Source organism: Gouania willdenowi, chromosome 3 (assembly GCF_900634775.1).
Source record: "Gouania willdenowi chromosome 3, fGouWil2.1, whole genome shotgun sequence".
NCBI lineage: Eukaryota > Metazoa > Chordata > Actinopteri > Blenniiformes > Gobiesocidae > Gouania > Gouania willdenowi.
The window spans coordinates 11,035,631-11,048,608 of record NC_041046.1 but is presented as its reverse complement, the minus strand read 5'-3'; the positions used below and the strand labels follow the sequence as shown (position 1 = coordinate 11,048,608).

The following is a 12,978-nucleotide window of genomic DNA, read 5'->3' as shown; positions in this document are numbered from 1 at the left end:
ACTAAAATACACAGGATAAGGGTTTATGCATTTAAATATGAAATTACCATGATTAGGGATGGTATTAAAGATTCTAAACACACAGATTTGATGTGATCAATGCGTATGATCACATGAGTTCTGATTGGATTTCATCCCTTGTGAGGAAATGATAGTTAATTAATGTTATTTGTCAAAGAAAATCTGAATATATTTTGATAGTTTTTGTTAACACATCATTTTACTGAATTATAGTCATAGTTTAGTTATTGTCACTTAAAAAAATGTAGTTGATGAAATTAATGCTGGTATTTCAGTACCCCTGTACTGGAACCATTGGGAAGTCTAGTGGTTAGGTCATAAGTGTCAAACTCATGTGCCAAATGTGTCCCTTTGGACCATCCAATTTGGCCCACGGGAGAAAGTAGAAATGACAGAGAAAACATGAAACATGAAACTCAGGCTTACAGTTTTCCCAGTGCTTATATCGCTTGATTGCAGTAATTTTTAATGTTAAGCAATTGAAAAAACACAAAATTCTTATAAATCCTTCAATTTCCCTCAAATTATGACATATTTCCCTTTATTAAATAGAAGTTGGTCAAAAAATTTAGGAAATTTAAAGCAAAGATCCTGTTTGGACTGATATCTGTCACTCATTGCTTGAATATACTGTAGTTGGTTTCTTATATCCAGTGTTGTGCTAGTTACTGAAAAAAAGTAACTAGTTACCGTTACTAGTTACTTCATTCACAAAGTAACTCAGTTACTTCATTCACAAAGTAACTCAGTTACTATTTTGATCACTTACACCAAAAAATAATGCGTTACTGGAAAAGTAACTTTTGAGTTACTTAGAATTAAAGAATGTATTATTTATTTTGGGTCATTTGTGTCCGTACAGCTTCATATCAGTGCTGTAATAATATAATAATCCACCGTTGATCAACTGTGCTCCTGTATTAACATTGCTTTGGATAACAGCCTCTGATAAATGAAATGTTATTGTATCCAACTCTACAGTTTCTAATCATTTACATTCTTAGTGCTAAACTCTGTTCAGTATTAGTCTTTACAAACACCAATCTGACTCAAACACTAAGTATTCTTTCAATACCAGTTTATTTACCAGAGACCAGCAGAAACTGAAAATGTTAAAAGGAATTGTGAAATAAATAAAACACAAAACAACCTGAATATGATTCAAAATTAAAGTGGCTTCAGCATCATAAAAATGTTGTGTTTAGCCTTAGAATGTTCCCTTACAGCTTAAGTACAAAAACTAGCAACAATGTTCAACATAAACACAAAAAAACCTTCTAAAATAAATAAATGAAAGCAATCTGAATAACATTCAGAATACATTTTGACCAACTCTGCTTTACAAAAACTGCTATAAAACAATCATAAATGATGTGCATATAAAGCACAAAACAGCTGCTCCAAAATTAAAATTGTAATTTTTCAGCCTTAGCACAGTAATGTAAAGTAAGCTGTGCATATTCCAAGTGCACATTCTGCTGTTGGAAATGCTTATAAATAAATAAATGTGGGGAAACAAATTCACAGCATTTTTTTCAGCGACACAATGCTAAACATATCAGGCTAACGAGCTGCTGTTAGCAGTGACTCAGCAGTAGTAACATGTTTCTTATTTACAACATACCGTGCAATGGTTTTGTTGACCTGTCCCTGGATAACAGTCACAGTCCGTTAAAATCCAGCCGCAGTTGTTTCGGTGCAGAGGCTTCCATCACATACACCAACGCAGCGTTAGCTTAGCTTCACCGATGCATCTTTTGGAGACAAAAATAATATGCGTATTTCCACTCAGAAGCTTGTCCTGCTCTCGAATTGACTCGCCATGATTGGTGCACGTGATGTAAACAGAGATACGCTGATAATTCTTCTTCTTCTGTTTTATCGTGGTTAACACCGCGTCTCGCAAAAATATGTAGCGCCACTGTAAACAGGAAGTACACTGCAGCTAGCAAAGTAACGGACAAACACACCATATTGTAGCGGTAACGGCGTTATTTCTTTAAAAAAATATTGCATTACAGTACTAGTTACTGTCAAAAGTAACACATAACACTGCTTATATCTTTTATAATGTTTATATAGTATAAATGCAAACTAGGGCACAATAATGTTGAAATTACTTGTTTTTCCACTTGAGATCAAATTGCTCTGTATTTGGCCCCTGAACTAAAATGAGTTTGACACCATTTGGTTAGGTGAACCTGTGTCTCTGACTATTGGAACAAGCCTGCTTCCCTCTCCTCTCCTTGGTCTTTGACAAACCCAAAGGATGTAGAAAGTGTCTGAAAGTCTAGTTCTCAGATGTAAAATGATCTGCTGTGGTTTTCAGGTGGAACGAGGCTTTAAGGCGGTTCACATCTCAGGAGTGGAGTTTCTCCACATGGGCCAGCAGACGATGGGACATTACCCGGTCCATTTTCATATGAATGGAGACGTGGACCAGAAGGGAGGCTATGACCCTCCGACCTTTGTCAGTGACTTGTCCATTCACCACTCCTTCTCTCGCTGTGTGACCATCCATGGCTCCAATGGACTGCTGGTTAGTAACTGCATCTTTATGTAGGGGTTAAGCCTGGTTGATGCTTCAGCCGACTTCGACATACTCAAATTATTCAGTTTTTTTTTTTTTAAAGCTACCTCTTAACGGCAAAATACAATATAGTAGATAAACAACTGGTTATTGTCCATAAGGTTTAAATAATAATTGATCTCTTCATAACAAAGACTTAAAACAATTACTGAAGTCAATCACCTTTATTATGTATTATTACAATCTGTCCTTGAAAAACCTGATATAAACCTTCTTAAAATCTCTCAATCATTAAAACAATGAGAGACATCTCCTTCTAGAACAGACAGAACAGTAAATAATCATTAAATATACACTAAAATAAATAACTGTGAAAGTTTACAGTGACATGGTCCTATGCTGACTCTGAGCTTTATTCTTTGTCTTTGGAGATAGGAGGTGATGAGGTCTCGACCAGTGGCTCCTTTTTTTTTCTAATCCCTCTCTGAACGTCAATGGAGGTTTTATCTTCCAGGAGGTTCTTCCTGCTGATGTTTTTTTTGATTATATCCATTTGTCCTCTTTCAATCCATCTTAAACTTCAGTTTCTCTTCTCGTTTCCTCATGTGTTAGTACAACAGCTGCTCTGCCTCCATCTACATGATGTTGAGTGAAAGGAGAACGACCCGTACGTCGTTTGCATGTTTATGCATCGGTCCATCCACTCTTTTCATTATATCCATGTCTTCTACAGTTTTTATTAAATAAATCGTTTTGGCTCCAGTTCGGGCGGCCATCTTGGACTTGTCCTCACGACAAGTTGAAAATGCCCAGAACGACCGGAAAGAACTTTAAGCGGAATTAGGCATTTACAAGATTGAGGAATTGTTTAAGTCTGAATTAAAATTGGTCAGTTTAAAGAGGATTTAACTTTTATTTTGAATTAAAGGGGAATTAAAGCATTCATGTAAATGTGGTTAAAGTGATAAAGAGGCTGACAGACATCTGACACACTGTTTAGTTCTTGTCCAGGCTTTAACATGATGGTTCCCTCTCAGGTGAAGGATGTGGTGGGCTACCACACACTGGGCCACTGTTTCTTCACTGAAGACGGTCCAGAGGAGAGGAACACGTTCGATCACTGTCTGGGTATGATGGTGAGAGCTGGAACTCTCCTGCCATCAGACAGAGATAGTAAGATGTGCCGTGACATCAGCGATGGAGCTTATCCAGGATATGTGGCCAACCCTCGCCAGGACTGCAGGTGAGACTCACCAACCAGCTGTTCACATTGGATTCCATTAGAGCCAACTGGTCAGGTTAGGGACATAAAACCATGTTTTAATCTGTATTAGGGTTTCAACACATACACCTATCCACACATTTACATAGACCTGTTCCTCACTTAGTTACATTGCAATAGCATCATCGATATACATAATGTTTACAAAATATATACTGTATATTTAAAGGAGTCCAGAGATGCCATATATACCGTGCAAGTGTTCAACCTGAAGCTGAGGCCTTGAAAAAAGACCTATGTACAATGTACATTTTAGAACATCCTCATTCGTCATTGGCATTGATGTTTTTTAGTTCGGAATTAGTTATTCCGAATTAAATCATTCAGAATGAAAGTGTTCTGCTTTGGGTTTTCATGGAAATAGTAATTCCATGTAAATTGGGAAGGCTCGGATTGGACAGGGGGAGAACGTGACGTATCATGTCTATCGGGAGAAACACACAACAAACCTTTTATTGTCAGATATAACACAGAACACCACACATGAGAACTATTTTCACTTTTATTTTGATTGTAGATTTGAAGCAGCAGATCAACAATAACACACGGTTTCAGTTTGGATCGCAGAGCTGAAGAGAAATAGGAACTAATCACTGGCAAAAATACCATTAAAAATTCGTAAAACAATCACCAAGAATAAATAGTTGCTCTCTGGTAGTAGATCTAACAACAGGTAAAATGATAAACTGGTGATATTACAGTCTTTACATGCAGTGCGAGGACACATTTACTCCGCCTCCGGGTCCTAGAGCCAGCCGTCCGGTGAAGCCTGTTCCGTTTTTCGAGATCCGTGTGTGTTTAATACATCCGTGTGAAAGTCTGCATGTTTATGCCTCTGTCCATCTGTTCTTTTCAGTCCAGGCCACCGCCATCCTGGATTATGTTGTTACCAGCGCGTCATCGCCGCAAGTTGCGCAAGCACAAAGCGATCCAAATTAACTTAACGCGGCTTTAACTAAGTCAAGTGTTTACAAGAAAGAGGAATTATCTAGTTCGGAATTAAAATCATAATAAACCAGCCACTTAATTTGGATTTAATTTTAATTTGGAATTAAATTAGCATTAGGAATTATGTGTTTACAAGGTCAGTTTAAAGAGGAATTAAGTTTTATTTTGCTTTAAAGAGGAATTAAAGCTCCCATAAACGTAGCCATTGTGAGCTATCATGTATTAGCAAAATATCTGTCAAATAAAACGCGGTCAAATAAAATGTCACGGTAAAATAAAAATGACACAGCCTCAGGCTTCAAAACTAAAGTCATCAACTCAACCGCAGTCTGTAAAACACGACATGGCCTTTTATTTTGAAGGAACCGGAAGTACACACAAAGAAGTGAGTTAAAAAGGCATCCTTTCCTTTTATTTTTCAAAAGTTAAGATATAGCAATGTTTTGTTTGATTAATAAATACATAATTAAATTAAACATTGATATGGTTTTTTTATTTTTACACCTCTGCTCTACATCATTTATTCATCTCTATACACAGCAGTGTTACTATCCAACACTAAGACTCGAATGCACCAATGCCAATACAAAACCAACACTTTTGGCAGTTGAGACCGAGACAAGTCTACGACCATAAAAATCCATTTTGAAAACAAGGTTGAACAGTTAAAGCATTGTCTTTGATTTTAGTTTTTTTTTTTAAATGCATTTGACAGACACAGACAAGGTGTCTGCAACTCTTTCAAAACACAACTAGTGCTGTTAAGAAATAAAACAAATTTGAGCGATTAATTAATTATGCGCTGTAATTAATTCATCTAATTAATCACTTTTTAATCTTGCCTGAAAAAAGGCTGGGAAAAGCCCTCTGCTTGAGGCATTTAAATTACATTAATGTCGCAGATCAGAAGATTGATATATAACAAAATGGCTTTATGAAGTGATTTATTGTTTTTAACAGGTCTAGTCCCAAGGGCTGCTGGCACCTTTAGTTTTATCCATCAGGGGAAATATTGATGTATACCTTTGTCAATCTCCAAATAATAAAAAATACAAATGAAATTAAACAACAGGTCCATATGTAGTGCTGTAAAGTTTAGGGCTGTTACTTTAACGTGTTAATTGCATCTTGTATTGTATCTCTGTCTATACTGGGAACTCTTGAAATGAGAAAGGTTCTGCACTGTTTGGAGTGCAAAAAAAAGTGATTAACGGCATTATTTTTTCAGTGCGTTATTTTTTTTTATAATGAATTCATCGCAATTAACGCGTTAAAGTGACAGCCCTAAGCACAACATGCGGATATCTCAAATCTTGACACATTAGTGAGACGCCATATACTGTATAATGCATTTTCTTATATTTCTTTTTTCACCATCATGTCATTAATCAGAGAGCAAAAGCAGTTGTTTTTCATCTATGCCATTGATTGCTCTGACGTTCAATGACCCCCTGCTTTAATCAGCGTATGGCCATCAGGGTCAGTGGAGAAGTGATTAAAGAAACATGTTATTTATTTCTGATTACTGCATCTAAAGTCATTAACAATATGATTGCTGCACCATACTTGTTGGAAACTGCCCATGTGTGGCACTGGGCTCTGTTCGCCTCATGTATAATACATAAAAAAACACTTCCCTGAGCATTCTGTGTTAGTAACTGTATCACAGGCTTTTTGACTTTCTCAAGCAAAAAATCTACTGCAACCAGCCATTTAGTGCATGATTTTACATGTTTTGATTTCAGACTAATTGCATAAACTGCAGGTAACTGTGGTGTGATTTTTAGCCGTGCAGCCTTGTAGTTATTTAACAGGAGACTTAATTTAACCTCATTTTTAAAATATTATCAGGAGGATGAGATTGTGTCAAATATGATTCCTTCACCCCAGAGTCCAATCATTGAGGGAACCTAAGTATTGGATGAACCTGGCTTTAATAGACAAAAGTTAAGTAATTAGACACAAAAAACATAAAAGATGTAAAGCAAGAGTGGAGGTGAAAAAATGGTCTAAAGTTGATGCTGCTGTGCATCATGCAGTTGTAGAGAGACACTACAGGTCATGTGTTTAAATGTACACCCTGATTTTGCTTGATTACCTGCAAATGTATCTATAATGGTAATTTAATTACACCTGGTCCAATTGTTAAATGGATTTTGAATGTTTTCCCACTGAAAGAAAGAAAAATAAATCTGAGAAAATTCTTGTTTTTGGAGAAAAAGTCCAATATTTACACAATTAAACTGAAACTATGAACAATTAGACACTAAGCAAAACAGATGGACACTTGTACATCACTCATTCGTTAAATCATTCACTCATTAGTTTACTTTGAGCTTTTGTAATGAATTTTACATGATCCTCGTCAGTGGTTCTTGTCCTCTTTCCTCTGTGAAGGAGCCCAGTGGAAGCTTAGCTGGGGCTGATTGAGTCTTTGATTAGACTGAAAACATTTCTAACCTACTTGAAGCTGCTGCAGGGGGTGGAAAAGTGTAGATTCTTGTTAGAGCTGCATAATGAAGTAGAAAGGTCAACATAATGGCCAATGTGGCTGAAAATATACTCACACAGTCTGTTTGTAGATACGTTGTCTTCTGTTCAACCTTCAATATTTTACACATGCATTTTTTGAAAGGAGTTCCTTTAGTAATGATAGTCTATTGTTGAGTCTGATAAAACACACATTTTAACAGACATGCTTTAAAAAGCGGAAGTGACATAAAGTGGGGACGCTTGGTTTGTTTACATGCATTCTATCAGATTTTGGCACAAAAAGGTGAAAAGTTGCATTGCTGGTGGCAGGTGTAGGCTAGCAGCATCCCAACAGCATCAGTAACGGATTGTTTTGAGGAGCCTCACACTTTGATTTTGCCTTACAAATAGTGTCTATGACTGGGAAATTGAGCAAAAATTAGCACTATGCTACAGTATGTATTTATCTAATTATAAAATTAGTGTCTCCAGCAGCTTTAACTTTCACCTAAAGGGAGTCAATTGACCGACCAATGGATGCTTTGTTTTCTGGCTCAAACATGTAGCGAGCAGCCCCAAAGAGCTCAGACCCATCGTCTGATGATCATAGATCATCTTCAGATCCAAGACACCGAACATCTGCACTAAAATCTGAGTCATCACTGGACAACTGCATTGTATAAATCACAAAAGCCCAAACAAACAGGAAGACGCGTCTCGCTTTTGCTATGCACATGCGCAATTGTTCCTCCGCTTCATCTCAGAAATGTATGGAAAATAACCACCTGTCTCGTCTTACATTTCTTACATGACATGTAAATGTAAATTTAAAAAAAGAACAAGAACATTCTTAGGAATTGAGTTTCTGCTTCAACGCACATCCTTTCAGCTCATTAGTTAGACAATTGAGTGTTGTTTGTTCTGTTTTTTTTTTGTTTTTCTGAAGAATGCCAAAATAAAATTTTGATTAAATTAAATTCAACAACAAATGTTGCAGATCAGAAATATCATACAGGTGAGAAGGAAAAACAGACAAATAAATGAAGAAGGATACGGTAATTCTGCCTGGACAATTCTTTGCTTAAATATATATTGTTTTTCAGAATGTGTTAAATAGTTTGTTACCCGTCCACAGTTACTGTTACCTTATCACAATAGAGAAAACCTTGGAAGATTTTATCTCAAGACTTTAACAGTCAGTCTTTATAACTGATTTCTACGGTTTCCAAATGGTTCTCCTTCAGAACACAATGGTCAAGGTTGTTTATGTTTCCATTCAGAACAGACGGACGCTTGTATTTCTATAGTGAGAGAGCTGAGGTACGAATATTAGGAAATCTAGTATCCTTTAAAAACACGATTACTGTTGTTGTTACTGCATGGTGGGAGGAGCTAGTGCTCTCACTCTCTTTATTTATGTCTACGACAGTGGTTCCCAACCTTTTCACAGTCCTGTACCCTTTCAGACTTTTAACCTGAAGCCATTTACCTCCTACTCCTGCACACTTAAAAACATAATAATGTAATGTCATATACAATCCTGTTGAGGAATAATATATAAACATCCAAGTAAAGCGTCAGAAGAAAAATCCTTACAGGAACAATAGGGCCTTCGCACCACATTTGGTGCAAAGGCCCTAATAAAAAAAGAAGAAGAATCTGTAAGCACACAAGAAAACGTTCAGAATTATTACTCAATTAATTTCATTAATTAGCCTACTGGCATTTTCAGTGAGAAACAATCTGTTTTATTTTGGTTGAACATATATCAGTAATACAACATATTCATCACCCTGAAACTGTGAAAAACAACTATCTGCAACTTTAATGAGAAGGGTGAGGTTGAGAGAATGCACAGAACTCTTGGCTGAATTTGAGAGAGTCTGAGTCTTAAATCGTTCTCCATGAAAACTTGTTCTATAATATTTTGTTTTCATGTTTGTTAAAGCTAAAAATCCACTTTCACACAAGTACGAGGTGACAAAGGGCATCAAGCATGTTTGGATAGCACAAAGCAATGTAGCTCTCATATTTGTGCTTTTTTGATAAGATTGTTTCTCTTTCACCACTGTAGAGCAGTCTAACCCTGGATTTCCACTGGATCCGTATCTGCTCCCAAAGTGCTCCGCTGCGTAACGGCAGCTTAATGTGCTGTCCGTCAACCCCCACCAGGGGTATCTGTTGCAGCAAGAACTCAGAAGATTCCACTAATTCACGTGTAATCACACAATATATTATATATATTCAACCATGGATAAGTGCAATATTCATGTGAAATACTATTTTATTTTTTTTGATCAGGCTAAACGTGGTATCAACGGAAAGGTCTGATCCCCCCGAGTCCGAACGAATATCTCCTTGGTTTTTGGGTAGAGTCCAAATTGCACCCGCGAGAGCTGAAACGCACAATTTTCAGGCCGGAAAAAAAAGTGTTAATTTTACCAAGAATTTGGTATCAGCGGACAGGTTTCATTCTCGAGTCCGAATATGTGCTTGGTTTTTGGACAGAGTCTGAAATGGGTCCACTGGAGGCCCTGGTAGGTCGGTGTTTTCCTCTACCAGTGGTAACCTCAGTAAGTGGATGGAATTACTGTACGATCCGCCTTGAACACAGAGTATTTTATTTTTAGAATAATCCAGATATTTTATTCTGTGTCTATGCACGGGCTTGTTTTTGTTGAATTGCTGCAGCACAGCTCTGGCATCCTGTAAAAAAAAAAATGTCTGCGTATTTGCTGCAGAGGACTCCAGCATGCTGTAGCAGTTACGCAGCTGCGCTGGAGGAGATTCGAATGCAGTGGACGTTTATCAGCTGCATTTCTGCTGGATGCATGTGGTGAAAATTGGGGCTAACAGAGGCCAATGTGTAATTTGTGGCAATGCAAGGAAGCTACTAACTGCTGCTCTATTTATATTCTAGTTTCACACTGTTTTACATTTTTTTATATGTGATTACAGAATCTGACCAGCAACCCTATGCTTGACTCCATCTCATTCATCCAAAACCGCCACAACACCCTCTGTGACAATTTGCGTACCCTAGGGGTCACCCGTACCCCACTTTGGGAACCTAAAGTCTATGACATGTTTAAACCATTTGTGTTAGATTTAATAAAGTGAGATTCCCTGTTTCTCTTCTAGTGCCACTTCAACTTTCTGGATTGCCAACCCCAATAACAACCTCATCAATTGTGCTGCTGCAGGCTCTGAGGTGAGTCTCTCCCTCACATTTTTTTCCCATTCATATTCCTCCTTTTTCTTTCTGCTTCTCTAAGTGCAGCAGTGTTTCATTATTACCGCAGTGCCAGGTCACATTAATTAATGTACACTCTGATTAACTTCAGAATCAAGCAGACAGCAGACGAATGTCTCCTCTTTTAACCATGATTAAGTGACAATTATGCTCGTACTCCTGGGATGTTGAATAGCAGTGGAGAGATTGGAGACTCATTCATTCTTACTAATGTACCGGTAATCACTTTTTCCATTCACTCTGGACAGTAAAAACAGACAATACGTGGCTTGTTTGTGAGACACATTCAGATGTGTAAAGAGTGCTGATGTTTCCTACTCAAGTAGAAGTACTTGCATGAAAGTGTACTCAAGTACAAGTACGTAAGTCATACATAAAATACGTAAGTACAAGTAGAAAGTAGCTCAATTAAACAGTACTCAAAGTAAAAGTTACTAGTTACTTTCACCCCCCCTCCCCCCCTTGTTTATTTTTTGTATTAAATCTTGCCACGGTTCCTTTGCATACAGTAAACATCTCATGTATAAACTTATAAAAGAAGAGACCAAATTGTGCACAATTGGAACTTAAAAAGAAAGATTTGTCAAATGTACAATTATTTTTTTAAATAAAATAACACCACCCAATTCAATTCAAAATAAAAAAAAATTATAAGTATAGCTACATTTATGAACTCTACAACTGAGAAAATAACCAGTATTCCATGTTGTTTTGGTGTGGTACATTACGTTTAATCTGATTGGTCAGCTATGATGTGATGCATTTGATTATTGTCTGGTCATTTCATTTTTTGGAGTTTCACATTGTAAAATTACTGAATTAGAAATATACTCAACAAAGTACAAAAAAATCAACTCAATTACAGTAACGTGAGTACATGTAATCCATTACTTTCACCTCTGGACACATTGCAATGGTTTATGCATGACAAGAATGAGACGTGTGTGTGTGTGTGTGTGTGTGTGTGTGCGTGTGTGTGTGCGTGTGCGTGTGCGTGTGCGTGTGCGTGCACGTGTGCGTGTGTGTGTTTGTAACCCTCCAGGAAACAGGTTACTGGTTCATTTTCCACCACGTGCCCACAGGCCCCTCAGAGGGTCTCTACTCCCCCGGACACACTGAACACACACCTATGGGCCAGTTCACCAACAACAGAGCCCACTCCAACTACAGGGTGAGTCTTTTACAGTCTTTTTAGTCTGTGACATCTAACATTACGTGTTTGGGTCCCAAATTTTAGAGTTGACAAGGTTGTTAGAGCCTGATATGTAACAACGACTTGAAAAGTAGCAAGACCCGAATTGTTATTAAAAAACCTGCAATGTAATAACTGGTCAATAATGTAACAAAAGTGTTGCTTCGTAATAGTTGGAATGAAAGACACTTGAAAAAGAAGAACATTGATCAGGTGATGAAAGAGACACAGTTACTGTAGCTGGAGGTGCTGATGGCCACTAGTCTAGGCTCAGAGAAACGTTTGAGGTGCTCATAAAAACAAAGTGCTATTGTTCTCATTTCTTTCTCTGTCCCCAGCAGTGATCGTTTATTCTTCTGCTTCTTACTTTTAATTTAGATCATCCTTAATAGGAGCACAACTCATGGCAGGCCTCTCAGTCTCCTACACAATTGTGTAAGAGCTGCAGGTTGTTCCCTCAAGCCTAAAGAACTTTCCATAACGAAAAACAAGAATCTCGTCTGAATTTTTTTTTTTTTTTAAAAGATGGATGGATTTGGTGTAATTACAGACCTAGAATCTGACAAGAAAAGGTTTGGTACCATCAGAGCTTAATTTGGGCCAGATCCTGCCGGAGCAAGATCCGGCACCTCCCAGATTTTGACTCTTGACTTTGACACTTATTTGATTGGATTCAGCACCACATTTTTTTCAGCACTTCTAAGTATTATATTTGGACAGCTGTGTCTTCTATTGAGCTGAAATCACTGGAAATGTTATTGTACACAACATTTTATGTAAAAACTGAGCATCGGTCGAGCCTTCAGCAGCGCTGAGAGGGCTGCTGCACTGAGAGGGCTGATCACTTCTTCTAAGTCCGTACATTTACAGCACTTATCATAGACAGCGCCGCTTTTACGGTTTAAATGATCAACTTACTGAGTAACTAAAGGACGAGTTCACCCAGAATGTAGGCTTATTCAAAGAGTAAACCACTTTAATTTTGCCTCGGTAAGTTGAGGAAATGTACAGCCCTCCTGCTGCAGCTGTACTGCACAGTAGCAGGAGGGAGGGACTGCTGCCTCGGCTCTACAGACAGTGACGCTCAAAGTCATGTCATTTACATTGGTTTTGAATGTAATCTAGTCGTTTCAGTTGCCTTTGTTGTGTGACCGCACCTTTATGGGTGTAAAAGTTTGTAAATATTTAGCAGTTGTTGGTTTTTGTGTTTTGAAAGTTGGATGACCTTTGTGATGAGTGGCTAGCAGTGATTCTGTGCTGTCCGTGGTGCTGAAACATGG

At 37.6% G+C, this 12,978-nt stretch overlaps 1 protein-coding gene across 2 annotated transcripts in view; it reads left to right on the top strand.

Moving 5' to 3' along the window:
* The window catches only part of cemip (cell migration inducing hyaluronidase 1), a 159,744-nt gene that overhangs the window by 124,574 nt on the left and 22,192 nt on the right, over window positions 1-12,978 (top strand). For both annotated transcript variants that reach the window (XM_028473612.1, XM_028473620.1), the window contains 4 exons: window positions 2,351-2,560; window positions 3,589-3,794; window positions 10,395-10,464; window positions 11,549-11,677. In XM_028473612.1, coding sequence (XP_028329413.1) covers window positions 2,351-2,560; window positions 3,589-3,794; window positions 10,395-10,464; window positions 11,549-11,677 — 615 coding nt within the window. The remainder of the gene's footprint in view (window positions 1-2,350; window positions 2,561-3,588; window positions 3,795-10,394; window positions 10,465-11,548; window positions 11,678-12,978) is intronic.